At 44.7% G+C, this 17,744-nt stretch overlaps 1 protein-coding gene across 5 annotated transcripts; it reads left to right on the top strand.

Annotated features, from left to right (window-relative positions):
* Positions 1-3,397: 3,397 nt before the first annotated feature.
* On the top strand, positions 3,398-17,678 carry LOC132407273 (zinc finger protein 239-like). 5 transcript variants are annotated; one of them, XM_059993543.1, is made up of 3 exons: positions 3,398-3,937; positions 7,084-7,910; positions 10,095-17,678. In XM_059993543.1, the coding sequence occupies exons 2-3, from the start codon at positions 7,488-7,490 to the stop codon at positions 10,221-10,223; spliced, it is 552 nt and encodes a 183-aa protein (XP_059849526.1). In that variant the 5' UTR covers positions 3,398-3,937; positions 7,084-7,487; the 3' UTR covers positions 10,224-17,678. The 5 variants fall into 5 exon arrangements, with proteins under 5 accessions (XP_059849526.1, XP_059849525.1, XP_059849524.1 ...); XM_059993542.1 differs by having other exon boundaries at positions 7,155-10,230; XM_059993541.1 differs by having other exon boundaries at positions 7,113-10,230.
* Positions 17,679-17,744: the final 66 nt, after the last annotated feature.

Here is a 17,744-nt window from a genome sequence, read left to right as displayed (position 1 = left end):
AGGTGGTTATTGTTCGGACTGGGCAGAAAAATAGGATGGTGGTGGACTATAGTCAAACCATCAGTAGGTTCACGCAGCTTGATGCGTACCCCCTACCCCGCATCGCGGATATGGTCAACCAGATTGCTCAGTACAAGGTGTACTCGACATTAGATCTGAAATGCGCTTAACACCAGCTCCCCATCCGCCCAGAGGACCGCCCCTACACCGCCTTCGAGGCAGGCGGCAGGCTCTATCACTTCCTGCGCGTCCCTTTCGGTGTCACGAATGGTGTCTCTGTCTTCCAGAGGGAAATGGACCGGATAGTGGACCAGTACCAACTGCAGGCCACATTTCCCTATCTGGATAACATCACCATCTGTGGTCACGACTGGCCAGATCACGACGCCAACCTCCAACGATTTCTCCAAGTGGCCGCAGCTCTGAACCTTACTTATGACAGGGACAAGTGTGTGTTTGGAACCACCCGCCTTGCTATCCTTGGGTATGTCGTGGAAAACGGGGTTATTGGCCCTGATCCCGACCGTATGCGCCCCCTGTTAGAACTCCCTCCCCACCACTCTCAAAGCCCTCAGACGGTGCCTGGGTTTTTTTTTCCTATTACGCCCAATGGGTCCCCCATTACGCAGACAAGGCTCGCCCCTGGTCAAGTCTACCACGTTTCCCCTCTCTGCTGAGGCCCGCGCGGCGTTCAGCTGCATTAAAGAGGACATTGCCAAAGCTACGATGCATGCCGTGGACGAGACCGCTCCCTTCCAAGTGGAGTGTGACGCCTCCGATTTTGCTCTGGCTGCTACCCTCAATCAGGAAGGCAGACCAGTAGCATTCTTCTCTCGCACCCTCCAAGGCTCTGAAATTTGGCTCTCCGAGGTGGAGAAAGAAGCTCAGGCCATAGTGGAGGCTGTTAGGCACTGGAGGCACTATCTTGCTGGCAAAAGGTTCACCTCGCTAACCGACCAGCGCTCGGTTGGGTTCCTGTTCAGCAACCAACAGCGGGGCAAAAGCAAAAATGATAAGATTTTGCGGTGGAGAATAGAACTCTCCACCTACAACTATGATATCCTGTACCGGCCTGGCAGACTCAATGAGCCCCCTGATGCCCTATCCCGGGGAACATGTGCTAGCACACAGCTCGACCAGCTGTACACCCTTCATGCACAACTTTGCCATCCGGGGGTCACCCGATTTTACCATTTTGTGAAAGCTCGGAACCTGCCGTACTCCCTGGAGGACATCAGGACGATGACCAGGGACTGCCAAATTTGCGCTGAGTGCAAACCGCACTTCTACCGTCCTGACACGGCACAACTTGTCAAGGCCACCCGCCCTTTTGAACAACTGAGTGTTGACTTTAAGGGCCTCCTTCCCTCCACTGACCGCAATGTCTATTTTCTCAGTGTTATCGACGAGTACTCACGGTTCCCCTTTGCCATCCCCTGCCCCGACACCACTGCCACGTCCGTCATAAAAGCCCTGCGCCAGCTCTTCACTCTGTTCGGGTATCCCTACTATATCCACAGCGATAGAGGGTCCTCCTTTATGAGTGAGGAGCTGCGCCAGTACTTGCTAGCTAGGGGCATTGCTACCAGTCGGACCACGAGTTATAATCCCCGGGGTAATGGCGAGGTGGAGCGGGAGAATGCCACAGTGTGGAAGGCCACACTTTTAGCCCTTAAGTCAAAAGGGTTGCCGGTCTCTCGATGGCAGGAGGTCCTCCCTGAGGCACTGCACTCTATCAGCTCTCTGTTATGTACGTCCACCAATGCCACCCCTCACGAACGCCTATTCTCTTTTCCCAGGAAGTCTGTCACTGGGACCACCCTACCAGTTTGGCTGACGTCCCCGGGGCCAGTGCTGCTCCGGAAACATGTGAGGAGCAATAAATACTCCCCGCTGGTAGAGAGGGTTCACCTTCTACATGCGAACCCCCAGTATGCTTACGTGGTCTTACCTGATGGGCGGGAGGACACGGTCTCCATCCGCGACCTGGCACCCGCAGGTGCAGCAGACCACTACCCTGAAGGCTCTCCGGTAACTATGAACCCTGCACCAGAGGTGACACCGTACTCACCAGGCCCTACACAGACTCCTCACGACACTTGTATACCGGGCGTTTCGTACGCATTAATACCAGGCGCCTCGCACATGCGTGAGGGATCACCGGCGCCTAGTGGGCAGGAACAAGCGCAACCTTCGTCCCCTGTGCAATCACCAATGTCGCCGGCATCCATGCGAACACAACCGGTGCTACGTAGATCGCAGCGACAGATTCGACCACCTGATAGACTTGACTTGTAAGAAACTTCGCCACATGGGGACTCTTTCAAACAAAGGGGGGGTGAATGTGGTGAACTATGTGCCTGTCTGGACACGCCCCCTGCTGACTGCTCCTGTGGCTCCTCCCACTGGCCCCTGTATAAAGGCGAGCTGAGGCCTGACGCTCGGCCTCAGTCTCCAGGACATAGTATGATGGACACTCACTCCTGGTTTCTTCTTCCAGTCAATAAAAGCCGATATCTCGCCTTACGTCTCAGTGTGAGTTATTGATGGTGCATCACTGACATCATAGTCCCGCCTCTCACAGTGAACGAACCTCAAACAACACACACAAAATGTTGGTGGAACACAGCAGGCCAAGCAGCATCTATAGGGAGAAGCACTGTCGACGTTTCGGGCCGAGACCTTTCGTTAGGACTCTGATCAGCCTCTGTCTTCAAACGAGCCTGCGGTCTTGTAACTCAATGCACCTCTAAAGTCTGACAGGAGACCAGCTTCGATGGAGCAGAGTCAGAAACCAAAGAGTTGCCAGACTGAGTCAGGGCTTTGGGGCTGCAGAGAGAGATGGGGTCTAGAGTTTACGAGCAGGAGGAGGAATCACACCAGCAGGATGTGGCTAAAAATGAAAGATTAGAAACATTTGGAAACCGGTTGACCGAAAAACCGTGGTTAATTTCTGCAAAATACTGGTGGAAATCAATAGATCAGGCAGCAAATGTGGAGAGGAATAAATAGACAACGTTTCGGCCGACTCACTTCAGCTGTGACTGTGTACTCCTCTGCTTAGTTGCTGCCTGAACTGCAGAGTTCCTCCAGCATTGTGTGTGTGTGTTTGCGTCTCTGTATTTCCGGCAACTGCAGAATCTCTTGTCCGCATTTCTGCATTTGTAAGAGTATTGTACTTTGCCATTAGATACACGTTGATATTGATTATATTCTTAATGGCAGCCGCTTTCTGCTTTAAAACAACTGCTGAATTTTCTGTACACAGAGAAAAAAAAACTGAGGTATGGACATTGAACCAGTACATGCAGAAACTTTTAACTGCAGCGTGATTACCCGTGAAGCACCGATCAAATGCGCAGGCGTCAGGGCTATTGCGGTCCCCGAATATCACGCATGCGCGCAGTACACAAAAAGCCTCGGAAAATGTCGGAAGCAAGTAAGAGCATTTCTCCGTGATAATATCTTAAGATATTATCTTAAGCATGGCCAAGAATCTGAAGGTCACTAGTTCGAGCCTCAGCTGAGGCAACGCGTTGTGTCCCTGAGCAACGCACTTAACAACACATTGCTCTGCGACGACACCAGTGCCAAGCCGTATGGGTCCTAATGCCCGTCTCTTGGACAACATCGGGGGCGTGGAGAGGGGAGACTTGCAGCTTTGGGCAACTGCCGGTCTCCCATACAACCCTGCCCAGCCCTGCGCCCTGGAAGGCCCAATCCATGATCTCACGAGACTAGCGGATGTCTATATAATAACAAACAAGAGAAAATCTGCAGATGCTGGAAATCCAAGCAACGTACACAAAATGGGGGCGGAACTCAGAATTAGTACTCTTTTCCATAGATGCTGCCTGGACTGCTGAGTTCCTCCAGCATTTTGTGTGTGTTGCTTGTTTGCTTGTTCTACCTCCTCTTGCTCTGGACCTTTCTACCCGTGAGTACATGTTTTGTCCCATTTTCTTTTGGTACAGAATGATATCAAACACCTTTGCCCTGGGCACCAAGTAGCTTTCACATCACAAATGTGCCAGACTCCAGTGAGACAGACTACTGCCCTTCCCTTCATATTCATTGGCATTGCCATCAATGAATTCAGCACCGTCTGTCACCTGGGGGAGGGTTCAGAGGGAATACTTATGTACAGTGCAAAAACTGGTGTTACCTGCGTGTATTGTAGTGATGTATAAGTTGCTGGAGAATTTGCATGTGGGAAGAAGTGGAGTGATATTTGGAAATTTGACTTTTTAAAGTGTTGATTAGCAAGCAAATCACATATGGATGGTGTCCAACTGCTCTGACGAGAAAATCCTTAATTATCCACTACAGGCCTGCTACATAGGTTGTGTGAGAGTGCAGATGAACTCGATCAAACCCAGAGGAGATAGAAGTTCTTATTGACATTGATTTGCTTGCTGTTAAAATGAATATCTCTCTATATAAAATTCAGTGTACATATGTTGCTGTCACTGGGTCAAAATTGCACAGCATAAGATTTTTGCACACACTGGTCATCACAAATGAGAAGGGACTGGTGGGAAGGTGAAGAGACCTCCAGTGTCCCTGACACCCTCACCTACAAGATGTGCATCCAGCTGCAGCTTGTAACCCTGCACTTTAAGGAGTTGGAACTGGAAATGGATGAATTCCAGATCATCCGGGAGTCAGAGGGGGTGATAGATATGACATGAAGAGAGGTGTTACACCCAAGGTGCAGGACACTGGAAACTGTGTGAAAGTCAGGAAGGGGAACCATGTTAAATAGCCATCGTAGAGTACTTTTCTGGCCATCCCCCACAACAATAGTTGGTCCACTTTAGAAAATGTTGCAGGGAATTAGCTGGCGGTGGAATGTCAAAGTGATTTGTTAGTTAGGGGAATAGAACTAGAAGGGGACTAATATTGTAGGGGTGAGGCTTGCTACTGCTAGTGGAGGGGGGGGGGGGCGGTTTGAAGGTTAAACTAAAGTTTCAAGGTGTATGGGCCAGAACGCCAGAACAGATACTGGAGAGGGTGAATTGAATTGATTTTATTACTTATATCCTTCATATACATGAGGAGTAAAAATCTTTATGTTACATTTCCATTAAAATGTGCAATGCGCAATTTATAGTAATTTATTGTAAATTGTATGTACAACAGCACAGTCAATATTACACAGAAATACAATTATTTCAGCATTGAATTAATCAGTCTGATGGAGTGGTGGAAGAAGGTGTCCCAGAGAGTTTGTTTTGACACCGGACAGATGTTCAGACCTCAGACAAAGTCATCATTCAAAAGGTTGAGCATGGTGTGAAGGCTGTCCTGAGCTGTGTACATCACAATGCAACAATTATCATAGGAAAGCCTGATGAGCTCAGGACAGGGAATTATGATACTGTAGCTATTACTGGGACTTGGTTGCACCCTACAGTCTGAGGGATTGAGAGGAACAAATTTGTAGAGAGATCACGGACTATGCCAAGAAACAAAGGTTGACATAGTAGGTGATTTTAACTTTCCAAATATTGACTGGGACTCCCATAATACAAAATGACTGGATGGGGTAGAGTCTATCAAATATGCCCTTAATCAGCACATAGAATTCCAGACATAGAACTATGCAAAAAGATATTAGGAAATGATCCAGGGCTAGAGACAGAAATTAATGTATGAGAACTCTTTGTATCTAGTGATCATAATGCCATGAGGTTCCAAGTAAAGATGGAAAAAGAGAGGTCTGGACCACGGGTTGAGATTCTATGTTGGAGGAAGGTCAATATTGATGGTATCAGAAAGGATCTGACAAGTGTGGCTTGGGACAGGCTGTTTTCTGGCAAAGGAGTAATTGGTAAGTGGCAGTTGTTCAGGTGAAGTTTTGAGAATGTAGAATGTGTATGTGCTTGTCGAAATAAATGTTGAAGTGTAACTGTTGCAGGCAACATTGGTTTTCATGAGATATTGTGTTCCTCTAAATACCACAGACTGTTGGGTGCTACCAAGACTCATTGATGACTACAATATCATAATTTCATGCCCTGAGCTCATTTGGCTTATTTTTTAGTCGTCTTCTGTTGGTTTCTAAATACTTTGCAATAGCTTCTGCTCTTTTGTTTGCCTTCTCGTTGGCTTTTATATTGGCTTTGGCTTCTCATTTTAGTCACGGTTGTGTCCTCATGCATTTCCAATGCTTCCACTTCCTTGGGATGTATCGATCACTCAGTTCCTGCATTGCTCCCAGAAACTCCAGCCATTGCTGCTCCATTGTCAGTCCTAACTTTTCACTTCCAAAAAAGTTTGACCAGCTTCTCTGTCATAGAATCATGGAGAAGTTCAGTTTGAAAACAGGCTATTTGGCCCATCGTGCCAATGCTGAAAAAAGATTTAAGCTGCCTTATGCAACTACCTGCACCGGGACCATCACCCTCCATACCCTTATCATCCAGGCTTCCATCCAAACTTCTGTTAAATTGTGAAATTAAGCTCATTTTCACCACTTGTGCTGGCATCTCATTCCACTCTCTCATGACCATTTCAGTAAAGAGCTTTTCCAAATGTTTCCATTAAACTTTCACCTTCCCTCTTACCCATGATCCTTTGGTTCTCATACCACCCATCTTCAGTGGAAAACCTGCTTGCATTTACCCTCATACCATGATTTGTATACTTCCAACAAATCCTCAAAACAATGTATAATTTCCTTGTTTATGTTTAGAGCTTTTTTAGGTGTATAACGTGATGAGGGGCATTGATCGTGTGGATAGCCAGAGTATTATTCCCAGAGTGTTTCAGTTACTGTGGGGCCAGGCACCCATGCAGCTCAGTGGGAACAGGGAATACCAATGGACAGAGACAGACTGAGCCAGGTCACATATTGGAGATGGCAGAAATGCCCCATTCTTACAGAGACAGAAAGAGCATCAGAGAATTTGATGATCATTCCAGATACCAGCACTGTGCCAACTTAGAAGTTGACTTCTCGCTCCAACTTGGGTTCAAACACTCTGTAACAGTGTGATGCCAGATCACACCTTAGCAAATCAAGTCATCTTATATGAAATGTTCTACACCCATTGATAGATTTTATAAATCGTTTTACAGGTTAAAAATGATAAGGAATTTGTCTGCAGGAAACTTGAACACAACACACCAGTTTTGCTGTCTCTGTCCAGATATTGAAGAAGTGGAGCAAGGGATTTACTCGATCATCCTTCCTACTCAGACTATGTGAAGCAATTTACTCCATCATCTGACCAACTGACATACCAGTCATTTTACACAGGTGGAACCCATTCATCTGCTCAGACAGTGTGGAGGGATTCACTCGATCATCTCAACTGTAGGTACATCAGCGAGTTCACACTGGGCAAGGCCATTCATCTATTCTCTGTGTGAGAAGGGATTCAGTCGGTCATCCCACTTGTGGACACACAGTCATTTCCAATTGCGCAGAGGCTGGTCATCTGCTGAATTTGTGGGGAAGGATTCACTCGGTCATCGGACTAATGGCTCACCAGCAAGCTCACACTGGGGAGTGGCCTTACACCTGCTCAGACTGTGGGAAGGGATTCAATGAATCATTTCAACTGAAGGTACATCAGAGAGTTCACACAAGGGAGAGGCCATTCACCTGCTCCGTTTGTGGGAAAGGATTCACTCAATCATCCGACCTACTGGTACACCAGCGAGTACACATCGGGGAGCAGCCGGTCAACTGCTCAGCCTGTGTGAAAGGATTCTCTTGTTCATTTAAACTGATGGTACACCAGCGAGTTCACACTGGGGAGAGGCCGTTCACCTGCTCAGTGTGTGGGAAGGGATTCACTTGCTCATCCCAACTGAAGGTACATCAGAGAGTTCACACTGGCGAGAGGCCGTTCACCTGCTCAGACTGTGGGAAGAGATTCACTCAGTCATCTGAACTGAAGGTACATCAGCGAGTTCATACTGGGGAGAGGCCATTCACCTGCTCAGACTGTGGGAAGGGATTCACTTGTTCATCTAAGCTGAAAGCGAGTTCACACTGGGAAGAGGCCATTCACATGCTGAGACTGTGGGAAGGGATTCACTCAGTCATCTTAAGTACGGAGACACCAGCAATTTCACACTGGGTAGAGGCCGATCACCTGCTCAGACTTTCAGAAGAGATTCTTTCAGTCAAATCAACCAAATGTGCATCATTGGGTTCACATTGGGAGAGGCATTTCACCTGCTGTGCATGTGAGAAGCAATTTACTCATTAAACCTCATGTAACTCTCGCTTTGGCTAGCAAAATATAGGGGGTGATAGCCCCCTGGCCCAGCCAATTGTAAGGAATCTCGTTTCGGTGGTTGCTACATGATGACCCCTGTTACAAATCAGTACAATAGACAATAGACAATAGGTTCAGAAGTAGACCATTCGGCCCCTCGAGTCTGCACCGCCATTCTGAGATCATGGCTGATCATTCACTATCAATACCCAGTCCCTGCCTTGTCCCCATATCCCTTGATTCCCCTATCCATCAGATATCTATCTAGCTCCTTCTTGAAAGCATCCAGAGAATTGGCCTCCACCATCTTCTGAGGCAGTGCATTCCACACCTCCACAACTCTCTGGGAGAAGAAGCTCTTCCTCAACTCTGTTTTAAATAACTGACCTCTTATTCTCAATCCATGCCCTCTGGTACTGGATTCTCCCAACATCTGGAACATATTTCCTGCCTGAATCCTATCAAATCCTTTAATTATCTTGAACGTTTCAATCAGATCCCCTCTCAATCTCCTCAATTCCAGCGTGTACAAGCCCAATCTCTCCAATCTTACGTTAGCAGTGAAACCTTACAGCATGTTACACTTGTGACACACTACCGGGATTTCAATAAGCTGCAAGCTGGATATTTGTCCACACTGTTGCTGAATGCAATTTCGAGAGTGACTGTCGGTGCTGAACTCTGCAATTATTGCTGCTGCTCACCACACCCAGTTCTGCACCCTGGTCACTGGGCATGGGAGGAGTTTCTTCTGCTGCACATTCACCTTAAATGGGACTGGATTTTAATGTTCTGGATCTGAGACAAATAAATCAGTTTATTTTAAACTCTGTCTCCAGTACTTAGTGAATTTATAATACACCTAGTGTGAGTCAACTCAGGTCAGCCTGACACTGCCAGGAATTCTGTTCCACAACAGTCCTTTTAAATCCTCCCCTGTTGTTCCTCTCTCGCTCTCCCTGTGGTGATGGGTTCCAAACAGTCACCACTCCATGGGTGAAGAGATTTCCCTTGAATTTTCTGCAGACTGAAGAACTCGAGCTGACTGCAGTTCTGTCTGAGATGTCCTTCGGCCCTCTAATTTCTGGGCTGAGGAAGAATGCCATTCGTAGTGAATCTCCTTATTCAGGGCTCATTTCCACATTATGGGTAATTTTCCCTGCTTCTTAGATAACACCACTGTCCTCTAAAGACTGAAAGCGAAATGGGAAATGAAGCAGGGTCAGAAGCCAGAGGCGGGTCTGCACAGGGCAGAGTTTGGGGCTCTGGACGATGGTTGGTGTAAGAACGTATGATCAGGAGAAGGGAATCAGCAGGGCGTAGCAATGAATGAGAGAATAGCAACATTTGGAAGCTGATTGACAGAGAAAATCTTTTGATTGTCTGATAATACAAACAATAGCTGCGGTGTTGTGCTTCGCTGGTCAAGGGACATTTCTGTGTTGGGAATGGTTTTATCTATTGAGGGAGTTGTTCCTGCTTATTTATCCTGTAATATTATATCCAGATAATTATTATAGATTGTCCAATATGGCATAATGTATTGATTATCATATAATTTGTTAGATTTTAACTCTAAAACTGGATCAGGCTTGAATTTATGGTGCCTTGATGAAGTGATGGAGGTCATTCATGTGTTTGTATTTTAAAGCAAGAACTTAGTGAATGATATTTAACAGTTGATTGTACCTGCACAAGTGATCAGATTGAGTTCAACTACTGCAGAATCCTGGAATGTGTTGGATTGTGTCTGGTTTCTCTTGGTCATTTTCTGCACTTACTGCTTTGTTTTTTTTTTGTATTTCATGTATTTTTGTTTTTTTTCATGTTGTTAACCACCTTGTCCTGTATTTCTGCAAGGAACCACTCTGTTTCTGGGAAGAGGTCTCCAACTCTCAGTGGAGTGCTCGATGCTTCCTTGTCAACATCTCATCTGCTCAGATTGTTCGGATGCCTCCCATGGAGGGTCATACTCATTCCACTGGTTAATGCTTTCTTCCATAGTGGTGATTCATTTTTCTGAGTTGGCCTTTCATTTAAGTTTTCTGGTCTGTATTTCTTATCACGATTGCATATACACACATGGAGTGCAGAATATTGTTCATTTTTGATGGAAATATATTCTTAATTTTATCTGACTGTTGTGTGATTTCTTTTCATGTGTGTTATTTCTCTTCCTCCTTCTGTCCAAGCTAGTGTTAATCTAAGTTGGTATGGGTGTAGTCTTTTCTAAAGTTTTCTAAAATTCTTATTTATCTTTGTAAATTCTACATTGAAATGGGACCAAGATATTTTTATAACAAATAATTCAATGTCAGTGTTTATTGCCTTTGTTGTGTTTGTTAACTATTGAGCTCTGTTTGACAGGTTTTTTAAAGCCTTGAACTAAATTCTGTGAAAGGTTTTCCCTATTTTGCACTACTTCCTATTTTCTTTGCTTCTTGATATTCCAGATACGTGGGTATGAAGAGTCCTGATGAAGGGTCTTGGCCCAAAATGTTGATTCCCATCCATAGATGCTGCCTGACATGCTGAGCCCCTCCAGCACTTTGCGTGTATTTATCTAGATTTCTAGCATCTTCAGGTCCTTTTGTTTCCCAGATGCTTACATGTTTCTTGAAAGAACAAGCCAATAACAATCTGGTCATGGGGTTGTGTGGCCCTGTTGTTAAAATATTCAATAAGATCATTAGAAACAGATGGCATAGTGTTGGGAGTTGTAGAAACTGTGGGTAGAATTAAGAAACAACAAATGTAAAAAAAAAATCCCTAATGGGAATTGTATAGAGACCTCCAAACAGTAGTACGTATGTGGTCCACAAATTAGAATGGGAGATAGAAAATGCGTGTCAAAAGGGCAGTGTTATGGGGGATTGTCATGTAAGTGATTAGGATGGTGTTGGTCTCCAGAGGAGGAACTCCTAGAATGCCTATGAGATGTTTTTTTGGAGGAGCTCATGGTTGAGCCCACTTGGGGATCAGCTATTCTGGATTGGGTGTTGTAATGAACTGGAATTAATTAGGTCACTTAGGTTCAAAGAACCCTCAGGGGCAAGGGATCTTAATGTGATCAAATTCACCTTGGGATTAGAGAAGGAGAAGCTAAAGTCAGATGTGCAATACAGAGAATTAGAGAGACATGAGAGAAAAATTGGTCAAAATTGATTTAAAAAGTACACAGGCAGGGTTGAAATCAAAGCAGCAATGGCTGGAATTTCTGGAAGTAATTCGGAAGGCACAGGATATACACATCACAAAGAGGAAGTAGTATTGTAATGGTAAGGTGACAAAACTGTGGCTGATAAGAGAAACCAAAGACAACATAAAAACCAAAGAGATGGCTTAGAGCAAACATTACTAGGAAGCTAGATGATTGGGAAGCTGTTAGAAACAAACAGACTGCAATTAAAATAATTAAGAAGGAAACGATGTAAAACATAGATGAGCTGGCCAGCATTATTAAAGAGGATACCATTTTTTTCTTCAAGTACATATAGTGTAAATGAGAGGCTGAAGTGGATATCAGACCTCTGAAAAATGATGCTGGAGAAGTAGTAGTGGGGTCGGAGTGGAAGGAGATGACAGATGAACTGAATAAGTTTTGTACATCAGTCTTATATGTCGAAGACACTTGCAGGAATATGGAAGTCCCAAATGTTGGTGGTCAGAATGTTTAAAGTTACGTTACCCAGGAGAAGTTTCTTGGGAAACAGATGGTCTGAAGGTAAATAGGTCACCTGGACCAGGTGGTACACCAACCGGAGATCTGAAAGAGATGGCTGAAGAGATATGGAGGCATTAGCAATGATCTTTCAAGAATCGTTAAGGAAATTTTCAGAAGTTTTCTGATGACTCTGCCATAATTGGATGCATCAGCAAGGGAGATGAGGCTGAGTGCAGGGCTACGGTGGGAAACTTTGTCACGTGGTGTGAGCAGAATCATCTGCAGCTTAATGTGAAAAAGACTAAGGAGCTGGTGGTGGACCTGAGGAGGGCTAAGGCACTGGTGACCCCTGTTTCCATCAAAGGGGTCAGTGTGGACATGGTGGAGGATTACAAATACCTGGGGATATGAATTGACAATAAACTGGACTGGTCAAAGAACACTGAGGCTGTCTGCAAGAAGGGTCAGAGCCGTCTCTATTTCCTGAGGAGACTGAGGTCTTTTAACATCTTCCGGACGATGCTGAGGACGTTCTGAGTGTCTGTGGTGGCCAGTGCTATCATGTTTGCTGTTGTGTGCTGGGATAGCAGACACTAACAGAATCAACAAACTCATTTGTAAGGCCAGTGATGCTGTGGGGGTGGAACAAGACTCTCTGACGGTAGTGTCTGAAAAGAGGATGCTGTCCAAGTTGCATGCCAACTTGGACAATGTTTCCCATCCACTCCATAATGTACTATTTAGACACAGGAGTACATTCAGCCAGAAACTCATTCCACCGAGATGCAAAACTGAGCATCATAGGAAGTCATTCCTGCCTGTGGCCATCAAACTTTACAACTCCTCCCTTGGAGTGTCAGACACCCTGAGCCAATAGGCTGGTCCTGGACTAATTTCCACTTGGCATTATTTACTTATTATTATTTAATTATTTATGTTTTTTTATATTGCTATATTTCTACACTATTCCTGGTTGGTGTGACTGTAACAAAACCCAATTTCCCTTGGGATCAATAAAGTATGTCTGTCTGTCATTGTATACCAAGGATTTTCTTCCTTCACTACTCCCCCCTCTCAGTTTCACCTAACACCTATCACTTCTTCCATCCCTTTCACCCCCACACTTCTTCTTCTGACGTCTCATCTTTTTCTCCCCCAGTCCTGACGAAGGGTCTCGCCCGAAAGGTGGACTGTTTACTATTTCCCATATCTGCTGCCTGGCCTCCTAGGTTCCCCCAGCATTTTGTGTATGCGTTGTTTGGATTTCCAGCATCCACAGATTTTGTCCTGTTTTTGATAAAAACAAAAGCGGGGTCATATAATACAGCAAGAAAATAGTGGGAAGTTAGAGGATTTGAAAGCTTTTACATGACCACCAGGAGACAACTAAAAGAAAAACACACAGGAGAGACAAGATGAAAAATTAGGGTAAGTGAGCCATAATATCAAGTATCAAAAGTTGTTCAGCTGTATAAGGAGTAAAAGAGAGGAACGAGTTGACACTGTACCGCTGGAAGATGATTTTGGTGAAACAGAGTAAAGAAATAGAGGCCAAACATAACAAGTATTTTGGGTTAGTCTTCACTGTGTAAGACACTAGCAGTATAAGATCATAAGACATTGGAGCAGAATTAGGTCATTCAGCCCATCAAGTCTGCTCTATCATTCTATCATGGCTGATCCCAGTTCTCACTCAACCCCATGCACCAGCCTCCTCGGCATATCCTGTAATTCCCTGACTGATCAGCAAACTATTAGCTCCTGCGTTAAAAGTAACCACCGACTTGGCTCCTGCCACCGTCTGTGTCAGAGAATTCCACAGATTCACTGCTCTCCGGCTAAATAAAATGCTCCTGAACTACTCTAAAAGATCGCTGCTCAGTTTTGAGGCTGTGCCCTCTGTTATGGCTACCCCCACCATATGAAAAGTCCTCTCCTTTTCCAGCTCATCTCGACCTTTCCACATTCGGTGGTTTTCAGTGAGATTTAACACCCTCCCCCACCCCGCATATATTAAGCAAAGGTCAGTGCAAGAGTACAGGCCCAAGGCTAGCAAACACGCCTCATAACTTAACCCCTTCATTCCCGGAAACATCCTCTGGATTGCATTTGCCTTCTTTACCACAGACTCAACCTGTAAATTAACCTTCTGGAAGTCTTGCCCGAGGACTCATATTTCCTTCTGTTCTTCAGTTGTTTGAACCTTCTTCCCAGTCAGATAATAGTTCACTATTGTTCCTTTTGCCCAAATGCATTATCATACATTTCCCAATATTGTATTCCATCTGGAAATTTTTTGCCAATTCTTCAAATTTGTCTGTGTCCTGCTGCAAACATATTGCTTCCCCAGCACTAATAACGCCTCCATCTTTGAATCATCTGCAGACCTTGCCACAAAGCCAGCAATTCCATTATCCAAATCATTGACAAATAATTTGAAAAGCAGCGGACCGATTACTGCCCCATGAAGACCACTAGTCACTTCTAGCCAACCAGAAAAGGCTCCTTTAATTCCCACTCGCTCCCTCTTGGCTGTCAGCCATTCTGCCTATCCATGCTAGTATTTCTTCTGATTTTTATCCTGTTAAACAGTCTCATGTGTGACACCTTGTCAGATGCCTTCTTAAAATCCAAATAAATTATATCCACTGTCTCTCGATTGTCTGTCCTGCTAATGACTTCCACGAAGAACTCTAACAGATTTGTCAGGCAAGATTTCCCTGCACAGAAGCTATGCTGGCTTTGACTTATTTTATCATTAGTCTCTGAGTACCCTGAAACCTCATCTGTTATAATAGACTCAAACACTTCCCCAGCATGAGGTTAGGCTAACTGGACTATAACTTGCTTTCCTTTGCCTTCCTCCCTTCTCAAAGAATCGATTGACATTTGCAATCTTCCTGTCCTCTGGGACCATGCCTGAAGCAAGTGATTCTTGGCAGGTCATGACCAGTGCTGGGTAAATCTCCTCTGCACCCTTTCAATCATATCCACATCCTTCCTGTAGTGAGGCAACCAGAATTTAGCAAATTACTCCAAGTGGGGTCAGACCAGGGTCCGGTATACCTGCAACATTACCAATCAGCTCTTAAACTAAATCCCACAGAAGGCCAATGCACCGTATGCCTTCTTATCCACAGAATCAACCTGCATAGCAGCTTTGAGTGTCCAATAGACTCGGACCCCAAGATTCCTCTGATCCTCCACACTACCAAGAGTCTTACCATTATTGCTAGATTCTGCCATCATATTTGACCTACCAAAATGAACCACCTCACACTTTTCTGCGCTGATCTCCATTTGCCGTTTCTCAGCCTAGTTTTACTTCCTATCAATATCCTGCTGTAACCTCTGATAGTCATCCACACTATCCAGAACATCCCCAACTTTTGTATTACCAGCAAATTTGCTAACCCATCCCTCATCCGTTATTTATAAACATCACGTAGAGTTGGGGTCCCAGAGCAGATCCCTGAGGCGCTCCACTGGTGACCGACCTCCATGCAGAATATGAACCAACTACAACCACTCTTTGCCTTCTGTGGGCAAGCCACTTCTGGATCTGCAAAGCAATGTTCTCTTGGATTCCATGCCTCCTTACATTCTCAATAAGCCTTGCATGGGGTACCTTGTGAAAGATCATCTGAAAATCCAAGCGAAAAACATCCGTTGCTTCTGCTTTATCTATCTTGCCTGTTATTTCCTCAAAGTATTCCAAGTGATTTGTCAGACACTATTTTCTCTAAAGGTATCCTGTTGACTTTGGCCTATTTCATCATGCATCCCCAATTACAGTACCCAAAAACACTCACCCTTAATACACTCTAACATCTTCCTGACCACTGAGGTTAGACTAACTGTCCTATATTTTTTTTTCTTCTGCCCTCCCTCACTTCTTAAAGAGTGGAGTGATAGTTGCAACTTTCCAGTCTGCTAGAACTGTTCCAAAATCTAGTGATTTGTGATAGATCATTACTCATTACTTTAAGAGAATACTTAGGGGGAGCTTCTTCATTCAGAATCGGAGCGTGTGCAATGAGCTGCCAGAGCAAGTTGCAGGGATGATTTCAACCATTAAGAGACATTTGCTTGTGTCCATGGATGGGAAGTATATGGAGGGCTATGGTCCAGGTGGAAGTTGTTGGAACTCGGCAGATTAATGCTTTAGGACAGACAAGATTTTTCTGTGCTGTAGTATTCTATGACTTCACAATCTCTTCAGCTACCTCTTTCCGCACACTGGTGTGTTCACTTTCAGGCGTTTCAGCTTCCAAAACGCGTTTTCTCCTTTGTAAAAGCAGTCAATCTGCAGGAGAATTTGGAAAGTCAGATTGGTGTGAGATCACAAGAGAGGGAATGTACTGAATGCTTACGAAATGGATTTGTAGAGAAGCTGATGGTTGAGCCTACTCGGGGAACTGCTATCTTAGATTGGGTGTTGTGTAATAACCCAGATCTTATTAGGGAAGTTAATGTAAAGGAACCATCAGAAGGCAGTGATCATAATGATTGAATTCCAACTGCAGTTTGTGAGGGAGAAACATAGGTCACATGCATAGTATTGCAATGGAATAAAAGCAATTACAGAGGCATGAGAGAGGTGATTCCCCAGGTGGATTTGAGAAGGATGCTGGTGGGGATGACGTCAAAGCAGAAATGGCTGACGTTTCTGGGAATAGTTCATAATGTACAGAATAGGTCATAATGTCCGGCAGTAGTAGTTCGCAAACAGCGGTGCTAGGCTACCATGGCTGACAAAGGAAGTTATGGACAACAGGCAACTGAAAAAAAGCTATATGAAGGGGAAAGGTGAAATATCAGAGCAAACTAGACAATAATATACACTATTTTAAAAATGCGAAAGGGAGGTAATAGTTTATTTTGGACCTCTGTAAAATGATGCTAATGGGGTAGAAATGGGGAAAAGATGGTAGATGAACTTGATGGCTACTTTGCATCCGTCTTCTCTGTGGAAGACACAGCAGTGTGCCAGAGATCCCTGAGCATCAGGGAGCAGGAGTGAATGTCATTGTTATTACAAAGAAAAACGTGCGAGGCAAACTCAGGTTCTTACAGTGGATAAGACACCTGGACCAGATGGAGTATATCCCAAAGTCCTGTGTAACGTTTAAGAAACAAACCAGCAGCAATACAGTTCACACCAGAGTCTGGTTTTGATGTTAAAACCATTATCTTTATTAGTAACTACTTATAAAATTGTAAGTTAAACAAATTAAACAAAAGTTAACAGTGTTATAAGTATAATTATGTGTAAATATATCTCCTAAACTATTGAGCCTGGGGTATTAAGGCTTAGAGTCTTGAGATGGTGACATAGGAAATTTCAGTAATCCAAGGAATAAATGATCAGAGAGTGATGTTTGTAGTCCAGGGTAAATGTAGAGAGAAGGCAATTATGTCGAATTCCACAGGTAAACACAAACCATCATCGAAGATCTTGTCCGTTGAATCGATCAAAAATCCACTTCGAAATATCACCAGTGACCTGTCAGACGAATGTCGTCTTCAAGTGACTACCACATAACATATCCAGGTAAGGGTTAACTTCAAGTGGTCCCAAATTACATTCCTAAATCTACTCCTTTGGATTATACGAAGTGACAGACACACATTCTGGAGCAAACCTTGCCCTGGCAGTTCTTAAATAAATGTCTAACTCAGACTACGAGAGTGGCTGTTCTGTCTCCCTCGTTCTGAGTGTGAGTGTGTGTGTGTGTGTGTGTGTGTGTGTGTGTGTGTGTGTGTGTGTGTGTGTGTGTGTGTGTGTGTGTGTGGTGAACTACATGTACCTCTCTGGACACGCCCCCTGCTGACCGCTCCTGTGG

Source organism: Hypanus sabinus, chromosome 18, assembly GCF_030144855.1.
Source record: "Hypanus sabinus isolate sHypSab1 chromosome 18, sHypSab1.hap1, whole genome shotgun sequence".
Lineage (NCBI taxonomy): Eukaryota > Metazoa > Chordata > Chondrichthyes > Myliobatiformes > Dasyatidae > Hypanus > Hypanus sabinus.
Note: the sequence above shows the minus strand (reverse complement) of the source record. Positions and strands in the feature narration are given on the sequence as shown.